At 32.3% G+C, this 9980-nt stretch overlaps 2 protein-coding genes across 4 annotated transcripts; one reads left to right on the forward strand and one right to left on the reverse strand.

Moving 5' to 3' along the window:
* The first annotated feature begins 2927 nt into the window (after nucleotides 1-2927).
* On the forward strand, nucleotides 2928-6350 carry LOC107492317 (uncharacterized). The gene is made up of 8 exons (XM_016113320.3): nucleotides 2928-3242; nucleotides 3356-3415; nucleotides 3973-4134; nucleotides 4404-4586; nucleotides 4793-4923; nucleotides 5383-5551; nucleotides 5639-5768; nucleotides 5949-6350. Exons 1-8 carry the CDS (start codon nucleotides 3042-3044, stop codon nucleotides 6224-6226), a joined length of 1314 nt encoding a protein of 437 aa, XP_015968806.1. The 5' UTR covers nucleotides 2928-3041; the 3' UTR covers nucleotides 6227-6350.
* A 516-nt stretch (nucleotides 6351-6866) lies between these two features.
* LOC107492316 (transcription factor APG) lies at nucleotides 6867-9046 on the reverse strand. 3 transcript variants are annotated; one of them, XM_016113317.3, is made up of 5 exons: nucleotides 8799-9041; nucleotides 7930-8701; nucleotides 7702-7857; nucleotides 7557-7622; nucleotides 6867-7448 (listed from the first exon to the last, which is right to left on the reverse strand). In XM_016113317.3, the coding sequence occupies exons 1-5, from the start codon at nucleotides 8843-8845 to the stop codon at nucleotides 7089-7091; spliced, it is 1401 nt and encodes a 466-aa protein (XP_015968803.1). In that variant the 5' UTR covers nucleotides 8846-9041; the 3' UTR covers nucleotides 6867-7088. The 3 variants fall into 3 exon arrangements, with proteins under 3 accessions (XP_015968803.1, XP_052119294.1, XP_052119295.1); XM_052263334.1 differs by having other exon boundaries at nucleotides 7702-8701; nucleotides 8799-9045; XM_052263335.1 differs by lacking the exon at nucleotides 7557-7622 and having other exon boundaries at nucleotides 7702-8701; nucleotides 8799-9046.
* Between the last annotated feature and the right edge of the window lie 934 nt (nucleotides 9047-9980).

The raw sequence follows: 9980 nt of genomic DNA on the forward strand, positions 1-9980 counted from the left end.
TCTATTTTTTTCGATTTTCATGGTTTCTGAAATCAAGCTTTGAAATTGTTTTGAAGATAATGGAACTTTAGAAATACACCCAAACGATTACAGAAATACACCCAAAAGATTATAAAAATACACCCAAAGAATTACAGAAATACACCCAAACGGTTATAGAAATAAACCAAACGATTACAGAAATACACTCAAAGGATTATAGAAATACACCAAAATGATTTAAGAAATACACCCAATATCAGGAGGAGACAGTATATTTCTTTTTGAAATCTTTTAATCTTTTGCTGGTTAAGGATGAGACACATGATCCTCGAAAAACAATAAAACAGTACCTTGAATAATGTTTTTTCGTTTTTTTTTGTGATTTTTGATGGAGATTTGTATCTTTCTTATTGATTTCTTCTATTCCGCATCGTAGTTTGTTTCGAATGTCGCTTGAATCTTGACGGTTTGCGTTTTGATTGAGGAAGAAGAGAAAGAGTGCGACATAATGAACGTGTTGTAAGGCGCGTGCGTTAGATGCCCAATTTAAAAGAGTGGTGCGCGTGTTTTTTTCTTGAACTTGAACCAACTTGTACAGCTTATAAGCCAAAAATGCTTCTATGTGTAGCAGACCTCTATTTAGAATAGTACATTAATAGATATTATCATATTAACTTGTCCATTAATCTAATTTGACTTTTTGAAATAACAAAAACCTCATTTTTATTAATTTTATATAATAAACGATATTTTAAAAAAGAAAATTTGTACATTACACTTTTTTTTATATTTCTTTTATATATATAGTCATCGATGATCAAAATCTAATATATTTATTAAAGATATAATAATTTATGTATTTTTTTAATAATTAAAATTTTTGGTAGAAGTGATTCCATAATATATTGACATAATATTAAAATTTTTATAATCTAAAGATTTAGAATTTGATTTTTATTACCCCACAAAAAAAAATTATTGGCATTAGACAAATAAAAAAAAATTATATAAATTTTACACAAACTTAAAAACTTTTGTATGAAAAAGTATATTAAAAATATAATTATTTATTTATCTTCTCTTATAAATTAAGTTTTGTAAAACAGTAGTTTTATCATATTAACAGACGTATTACCATGCTTTAAGGAAAACAGTTTCCTATTTCCCACATCTGATTTTTTGATTTACTACAGTGAAAATGTTAGACATAAGGGAGAATTGTTTACTATTCGTCATGCAGAAAAAGGAATTTACACTTTCATCCTTCATGAATCATATCAGAGTATGCATCCATGTCAATAATAATCATAATTCGCTATTATCACAAATTGACTTTAATTAGAAGCTAAGGAATTGAAGCATCATTATTCAAATTCTAATCAGTATAATTAAGCTAGCTACCTTTTAACTTGGCTCAATTATTTCAGTTAATTACTTTGGTTAATTTTGGTTTTGTCTTGTGACGTGAACTTGCTTTGAGTAAATAACTAAATTTCCACCATGACCACTTTACTTTTAGTGGGAAAAAACATAGTTAACTTTAATTTCTTTCTTCAACATTACATCGCCGATATCATTTGAAATAGACCCCTTACTTTATTTTATTTCAGTGACAAATAGTTGGCCCCAATAACGGGGTGTAGCTTAATTTTGCACATTCTTCAGGCTTAGTCTTTTCAACAATCTCCACCGCTGTATTATTTATCTAAGAATAATAATGCAAATTTAAGCCAAATCACATTTTAATCATTCTATTGAAAAAAAAAAAAGCATATTATACTCTCAATCATTCAGTGGTAGGTCATGGATCAAAATGAGAAGAAGTTATTAAAGAAATTAATTAAAATAGACCGCTTACTTTGTTTTATTTTTCATTCCATGAAATCAATAAAATAAAATTGCAGTATCAAATAAATTAATCTCTAAGAGATTTTTAGTATAATAAATTTTTAATGTTCAAATCTTTCTCAAATTTTTATTTTATTAAATAATCAATTCTCATATCAAATTATTTATCTATATAAATAAACTTACAAAATCTTTTAGAATTAATATATTTTCATTAAATAAATTTAATTCTTATAATTTTAATCAATTGTACATTATTTAAAAAATATCTAAATACAAGAATGTAATTAGATGATGATATAGAAAATTTTTTATTATCAATAAATTAAATTTAAATTTTGATTAAATAATGATTAAAATTTAATATAAAAATTAATTTATCTAAGTTAAAAATTGATTAAGCGATTAAAATTATTTTTTTTTTAAATTAGAAATGAGACTCAAATTTATAATTGGTGGAAATTCAGGTGCAGTCGATTTCACGTAAAGTTGATACTTGAGGCCGTTAGATAATTTAACAGATTTGACTAAATTTTCATCTAACGATTCTTAGATATCAACTTCACATGAACTTGACTTCACCTGAGTTTTTAGCATGAAAAAATTATGACATTTGAACTATAGTTGGTTGGCTTAAACTTAAAATTTCTTTATGTTTTGAAATGAATTTGGAATATTAAAATTAAGAGTAATTACCCAAATCAGTCTCTGAATATTTTAGAATCGGATATTTTAGTCCTCAAGGAAAATTAATATACAGATTATTATATTGTGTAATTAATAATAATAATTATTATTTTATTTTATTTTTAGACGGGGGACTATTATGTCTAACACAGAGAAATGTTGGAGATTGATTTGTACATTAGTTTTTCTTGGAGATTAAAATACTGTTTTTAAAATCTTTGGGGACTGATCTGGGTAATTACACTGCCAAAAAATGAATTGGAGACTAATTTGTTTGCCGGAATAAAACCTTAGGGATTAATCTGTGTATTAATTTTTCTTGAGAACTAAAATATCCAATTCTAAAATTCTTAAGGACTGATATGGGTAATTACTAATATTTTACTAAACCACGGAGAGACACGTGGACATAACGGAAGAACAAAGGAAAAAGAAGTGAACAGAAATGCACCAAGGAGAAAAGGGTTTAGCAATGGAATCGAAACTGGAAACTGGAAACTGAGAACGTAGAATTCAATTGGAAGATGGACTCAGCGGAGGAGCGAGCAGTGAGAGATTTCATCGCAAAGGAAGTCCCCGACTGGAACGACGACGTCGTTTCGGTGGCGAGGTTCAAAGCATTCTCCGGCCAGAGATCCGATTGGCAGCCCAGGTTCCTCTTCTGGAGACACTTGATCCTCAAAGTCGCCACTCACTTTCGCCTCCTCTTCATAAAACCCTCCCAGGTCAGTTAATTACTACTTTACTGCTACTACTACTACCACCACCTCCATTTTTTAGGGTTTCCCAAATTTCAAATTCTCCGCCTCTTACCTTTAATTTTGGCTGTTATTTGCAGGTTAAGAGTGTTTGGTTTAATCGAGGAGGGTTAACCCCCTTATGTCTTGACCACGTTCTGGTCAGTCTCTCTTTCTCACTATAAAATTCTCATCCGTTTTACTGTTTTTCTCTTAGTTTAGTTTAGTTTTCAATGCCGGTGGAGTCTCATTGAAATCTTAATATCAATGATAATTACTGGAAGTGAAGCTAGGTCATAGCTGTTAAGGATATATAGGATTCATTCTTTCTAATGTTTCTATGAGGCTCAAATATTAATTTGACATACACACATGATACATGGATACGACAACTATACATCACATTGTAACGATAGGGTAACCAATAGATTGAAATAAAAACCTGAATTATAAAAGGAAAAACAGAAAAATTGACTTCAGTATTAGTATAGATGCACTTATCTAGTTCATTGTTATAAAAGTATCTATTAATGTAGATGTAGATACCTACGATTACATATGTCTTGGAACATCTATGACACTTCCCGTCTTTCCTTCTTTTTCAATTGTGATTTGCGTGAAAAGAAATTATTTCTTTCAAAGGATAATAAATTAATAATTATTACGCTGCTTGACTTAACTTGCTGCTTAAAACCAGTTGTTTGCTTGCAGTTTTCAGTCTCTAATGTATAATGAAGGTGACCTCACAAGAATTGTGGATCTTGCGGATCCAACAAGTGGACGATTGTCCCAACTATTCAGAAAAGTTAGCAACTTAGTAGCAAGATCAACTCCGGATATTATGTCTGAAGAATTTGTCATTTTAACTTCTCTGCTTCAGGTAATTTACCTATCCTTTTATTTCAACAGCTTTTCTTCTTTTATGTTTATTCATTTCGATTCCTCCAGCACCTGTTCTATGAGTTTTTTTATCTATCATATGAAGTTTTGACTGAGAGAATCTGAGATTGAGTAACTTATATTGCACTGTAACCCACAAAAAGTACATTTAGTATTGGTCAAAGAACGGTTCAATGTCAACATTTAGTATCTGGCATTATGTGCTATATTATATGGATATATGAAATTCTTCCTACATTTTATGTGCAGAGTAAGGCTGCTGAAGTTGTCAAACATCTATCTGAAAGTCACTGGAATTCATCATGTATCATCACAATGAAGAAATTCCAGGACATATGTGGAGGGCCTGATGAAGCATCTGCAATCTTGAGGTATATGTCAGGATGTGGTACAGCAAAGTATCTTAAAGTCCATAAGAAAGAATTTGTAGAGGTACGGAAACTTGGATATCTTATTATTCTATCTTAGGCATGTTTTTCTTTAAATAAGTTAATTGACATTTCTGATAAGCTAATGGAAGCTATTCTAAGTTTTGGCTTTGATTAATACCGCTCAAGATTCTTTTCCTGGGTATTATTAATACCGATTTACTTTTTATGGTTGAAACTCTTTTCTTATTTCAAGTTTGTATTTTACAGGGTGTAAAAATTTCTCCTTCAGCTTCCACATTATCTAGCATATCTAATTTAGACTATGATGTCTTGTACTTGATCTGGACAACTGAGAGGCTTCAGCAGCAACTAGACATGATTGACAGACGTTATGAGTCGTAAGTTTTTGTTTACAAGTCTTTATACTTGTTGTAACCTTAAGGTGCTTCTAAATATACCAATCAAAATTGGAGTAAATAAAAGAAAATCTTCATATATTTAGCCTTTCTTATTCCAAAGTCAATTATTGCTATTTTATCTTAGTTGATATACAAAGTAACGTTCTCATTGTAAAGGATATGATAAATTATCATCATATGATTATCAGGTTATCCTTTTGTGGTACTGTCACATGACCTGATAACCAATCACATATAAAGTATCAATCAACTCAAATGATTTACTAAAAAATAATTTGAAAATATTTATGCACAAGACAAATGGTGTTTACAAAATTACAATAAAGATTTGAAAGCACTCTTGGTTTTCATAGCACACACTGTCTTTCCAGTTTACAGATGTTGTGTAGGGATGTTTGCTCAAAATTGATTAGTTGTCTCACAGATTGATTCTTTTAGGTCAAGAAAGTCAGCGTTGGCTTCTCTACATTCAGGGAACAAAAAATTGGCCCTTAGACATGCAAGGGAGCTTAAGCTGGCCACTCAGAGTAGAGATAAGTGTTCATCACTTTTGAACAGAGTAGAGGAAGTACTTGGTGTCATTGCAGATGCGGAGGCTACCAAAAAGGTACAACTTCAAATATTCTTTTGGAGTACTCAGTTTATATCAGATTCTGAAGATTGTATTCAGCTGTGATCCATCGTTTGCTACCAGATATCTGAAGCTATGCAGATTGGAGCCAATGCAATTAAAGAAAATAAGATTAGCGTGGAAGAGGTTGATCTCTGTTTACGAGATCTCCAAGAGAGCATTGATGCACAGAAGGAAGTGGAAAAGGCGCTAGGTATATTTTTCATATCTTCTGTGGCAAGCATTTAAATTGTGCTTTTCATTTTTCTTTAATGATGGGTTTTGTAATAGATATAGAACCCCAAGGATTTTTCGAGATTGTTGTAATGTCCAAGTCCAATGTCTATTTTTAGCATTCGTGTTTTTATTGGTTGTTGCTTTGTGTCAACTGCAGAACAAACTCCATCTTACACGGATGTCGAAGATGAAGATATCCAAGACGAATTGGAGAAGTTGGAGTTGGCTATTGAGAAAGAGGCTCCAGTTCCTGCAGTCGAAAAGGCGTTTGGCACCACAGAAGAAGGAAGAGCAGCTGCAGAAGCCACTGAGTTTATCAATGAGGCTTTTTCAAATCTCAGGCTGTCAAATGGTGCATCTGTGAAGCAAGGTATCACTAAGGAGGGATCAGAGGGTTACAGAGAATCAAAAAAATTAGAAATGGAGGCTGTGTAAACTATAAAGTCTTAAAGAGAAAATTATGTTGTGCACTTGTGCTTCACTGCCTCGTCTATGTCAAAATTACCCATATTTTGGGGGACTTTACACTTGGCTTTATAACTTAGTAGTTTATTTTTTAGATTTACCTGTGATGACTAGATGCATTTTCTGATAGTCGTACAGTAGTTGTGCATAGATCTTGAATTATATGTCTTTAAACAAAATAAAACACTTAATTTTGTTGTATGGCATGCCATTTATTCTTCAGAAAGAAACTCATGTATTTGGAGAAGGTCTAGTGTTATATCTCTGCGGACCAAAAAGATGGTCAAGACTAATTAAAAAAAAACTACAAACTTGTCATCACTAGATAAATATTAGTGGTTTTGGACGAGTTTAATGTTCAACTGAAAGTGAAAGCAATTAGATAAATGAAAAAAAATGAATATTTATATATATAAAATAACATCTGATAAATAAATAAATACAAGGCGAGAGTACGTGGTGATTGGTGAACATGATAGCGGAACGCAAATGCTAAAGCTTTCCCTTTCAGTTATGACTTGTGAGAACCAAGGCCAAAAATTTACGAAAGAGCTATTTTCTTTTTATTAATGTAATGTAATGTTTCTATGATTTTCTTCAAAACTCAAACTTCAAATTATTAAAAATCTTGATTTCTTAATAAAGTAAAGTCGTGATGATAAAATGCTAGAACATGACAACTAATGAAGGTTACTCAAGTTTGTGTGGGTCATTTTGATGGGTACACGGTACATACATGTGAAAGCTGTAAAGCATGGAATGAAGCAGCACTATCTTGATTTGTGTAAAGTGTTAACCAACTTTACGCTATCAACTACTTTACATTATTCTGCTATTCCATTCCATAATTATTCTTTTCCTCCTGATTGATGATTGTGGGAAAATAGAAGGGGTAGCTGCTGCTAGTTGTGTGTTGGTGAAGGGAAACCTGATCACCATTATTGATTGCTTGAACATGTGAGACATCACGACTGGAAGAATTGGCGATTGACAATGGCGCAAGTGGTGGAGTCGGATTGATGAAAGGTGGTGATGGTGGTATAATCATAGGCCTCATTTGGTTGAAGAAACCATCAAACATGTTTTGATGGGGAATGCCTGTGCCTGATGATGGCCTATAACACATTAACTGATTATGATGATTATGTAACATCATCAATGGCATGCAAAGTCCTCTCCCCATTGACATTATCTGCAAACATATACATATGCAACAATGTTTCTATATATATAAGATATCTCAACACTAATTATGAACTTGAATTAGCTAGATAGAGGATTAATTAATAGTAAAATTAACCTGCAACTGAAGCTTCAGGGTCTTAAGATAGTCAATTGCATCATCAAGAGTTGAAGCTTTATCAATCTAACATATACATTATTGGCATTCACAATGAGAAAAATAAAGTTGGGAATATAATGAACACTAGTGATTAGAGACACACCTTATTGCAATTGGGTATGAGTTCTTTCAATGTATGAATCCTCTTGTTGACCCTTTCAGATAAATTATGAACCTCTGGGTCCCTGCTTCTCTTGGCTCTGGTACCTGCAGCTGGTGTTTCCTTTGCTATTATTACATCTTCTGTTTCTTCATCATCCTGCATGAATAGATAATAATGTATTATAGATACTATAGGCCACAGGGTGGTTGTTCCAGCTTCTTCACTTACATCATCACTTATATATGTTGTGGTGTCATCATGATCATGATCATGATCAGTGATGTTGCTGTATTCCTCATGCTGCTTCCTCATAATACCAATGTCAGGGTCGTTTGAGGCTCCAATAGAGCTTACAGGAGAAGATGCTACTACCAAGTGTTGCTCAATATTATTATTAGGTGGTGGTGGTGATGCTGAACTTGATGAGGCTCCGTGATATAGTTTTTGACCATGAGAGTGTTGATCAAGTGGTTGTACCTGATGAAAAGGTGTTTCTTTGAGTTCTTGTGTTGCTGCTTTGTTATTATTAGAAGAATCAATCACCACAGATGAATGATCATGACCTTTACTACTAGTGGCAGCAGCAGCAGAAGAAGAAGATTTGTTGAGGAAGAGTGAAGGAACCAAGAAGTTTGGGAAGTTCACCATTCCTCCTCCTAATGATGTCCTCTGATTATTATTATTATTATTATTATTATTATTATTATTGCAAGTACCCAAGTGCTGTAGTGTGTGTGATTTTGTTTTTGCTTGTGCTGAACCTGAAAAATCTATTATTCTTGGTTTCTTGCACTGTTCTGATAAGGAGGAGGAATATGTATTACTAATGAGTTTGAAGTTTGAACATCCTTGTTGGATCTGCTTCTTGCTTTGATCCAAAATTGAGGAGCAGTAAAATCTGTCTAACTTTGCTGCTCTTTCTTCCACTGCTGCTCCTCTTCCTTGCACTTTAACTTCACCATTTTCCCATACCAGCTCACCAATATCCTTATTCACATGCCTTGATACATAAATAAAAAATTCAATTAACTAAGCAAAGTTGACAACAATTCAAACAAGGATATATCATATGATGTATTTTGTACCAATTAACTTACAACAAGGAGGAGCTTCTTGTCATCCCTTTGCGGCTGGAGTTGAACATATTCTCCCCAATTAATGGATTGATCAATCGAAGTACCTACTTGTTAATTACTTGTACTCCTCACAAACACACAACTATATAGTCATTCTGGAAACTAGTACCGGTAATAAAATAATTTACTGCATTATCCATGTGGCATGCTTAAAAGTCATATCTACAATTCTATACTGAAAATAGAATTCCTATTTCCTAGTACTTGATAAAAAGATTCAGGGGCTCACACAAGATTCATGCACTTCTCTCTGAAAATGACATACCATGTTCTTCATTCAATTTCAATCACTAAAATTACAATAATAATAATTTATTTTTATGTACTAATTGTAAAAAATAATTACTTTTTTTTACCAGTGCCGACAAATTACTATGTTGATAGTAAAATGAAACATACACGTAACACTAAAGTTAATTTATGAACAGAGATTGAGATAAGATGTGTAGTATAGTATACTATCATGATTGGTCGATTTTATTTATTGAGAGCTAAACCTAGAGACATATAAATATGGTGAAGGTATGCATGCACCACAAAAGAGGGGGCCACAGGGGGACTACTATAAATGATGCAACATAGAGGGAGACCAAGTGGGATTGGTTCTGCTTTCCCACTTTCACGTGAAACTCACGTGCCCCTTCATCCTCTTGTCTGTACTTTGAATAATCCTGAATGCAACACCACACACAATCACTCACTCACAGTCTTCTTCCGACACCGTTTGGACTTTTGTCATATTATTTTATCTATCATTAATTTCTAAATGACTCGTCAACTGTTTCACTACTCAAAGTCATCGTCATAACATGCACCCAAATCTCATGTAACCTTATCTTCTTCCTCTCTTTTTTTTCTTTCTTTTTCTTGTTTTTCTCCTCAGCCATACTTCATCAACAATGCAATTTTTTTTCCTTTTTTTTCTTTTTTTTTTCGTTTGTTACAATTGGCAGAAACGTATGCTTCTATTAGTGAGAAAAAAAAAATATAAAGAATCAACTTTTAGTGCTTGTTTGTGCGTCACTAAGTTGATAAAAGAATTTTTTTATTTTTTAACGTATTTAGTAAATTTTTAGTAGACTTTGTTTGATAGACAATAATTTTTATGAATAATGTGTACAATGAGCTATAAAATTGGCCTAA

This window comes from Arachis duranensis, chromosome 6 (assembly GCF_000817695.3).
Source record: "Arachis duranensis cultivar V14167 chromosome 6, aradu.V14167.gnm2.J7QH, whole genome shotgun sequence".
In the NCBI taxonomy this organism is placed as follows: domain Eukaryota; kingdom Viridiplantae; phylum Streptophyta; class Magnoliopsida; order Fabales; family Fabaceae; genus Arachis; species Arachis duranensis.

What these genes read in the sequence shown, in the direction of transcription:
- LOC107492317 (XM_016113320.3), top strand. Translation starts at nt 3,042, where the DNA reads ATGGACTCAGCGGAGGAGCGAGCAGTGAGAGATTTCATCGCAAAGGAA. An exon ending in TCTTCATAAAACCCTCCCAG is followed by an intron (nt 3,243 to 3,355) that starts GTCAGTTAATTA and finishes TGTTATTTGCAG; the next exon opens with GTTAAGAGTGTTTGGTTTAA. An exon ending in GGAAGTGGAAAAGGCGCTAG is followed by an intron (nt 5,769 to 5,948) that starts GTATATTTTTCA and finishes TGTCAACTGCAG; the next exon opens with AACAAACTCCATCTTACACG.
- LOC107492316 (XM_052263334.1), bottom strand. Translation starts at nt 8,845, where the DNA reads ATGTTCAACTCCAGCCGCAAAGGGATGACAAGAAGCTCCTCCTTGTT. An exon ending in ACAAGAAGCTCCTCCTTGTT is followed by an intron (nt 8,702 to 8,798) that starts GTAAGTTAATTG and finishes TTATGTATCAAG; the next exon opens with GCATGTGAATAAGGATATTG. An exon ending in CCCTGAAGCTTCAGTTGCAG is followed by an intron (nt 7,449 to 7,556) that starts GTTAATTTTACT and finishes ATATGTTTGCAG; the next exon opens with ATAATGTCAATGGGGAGAGG.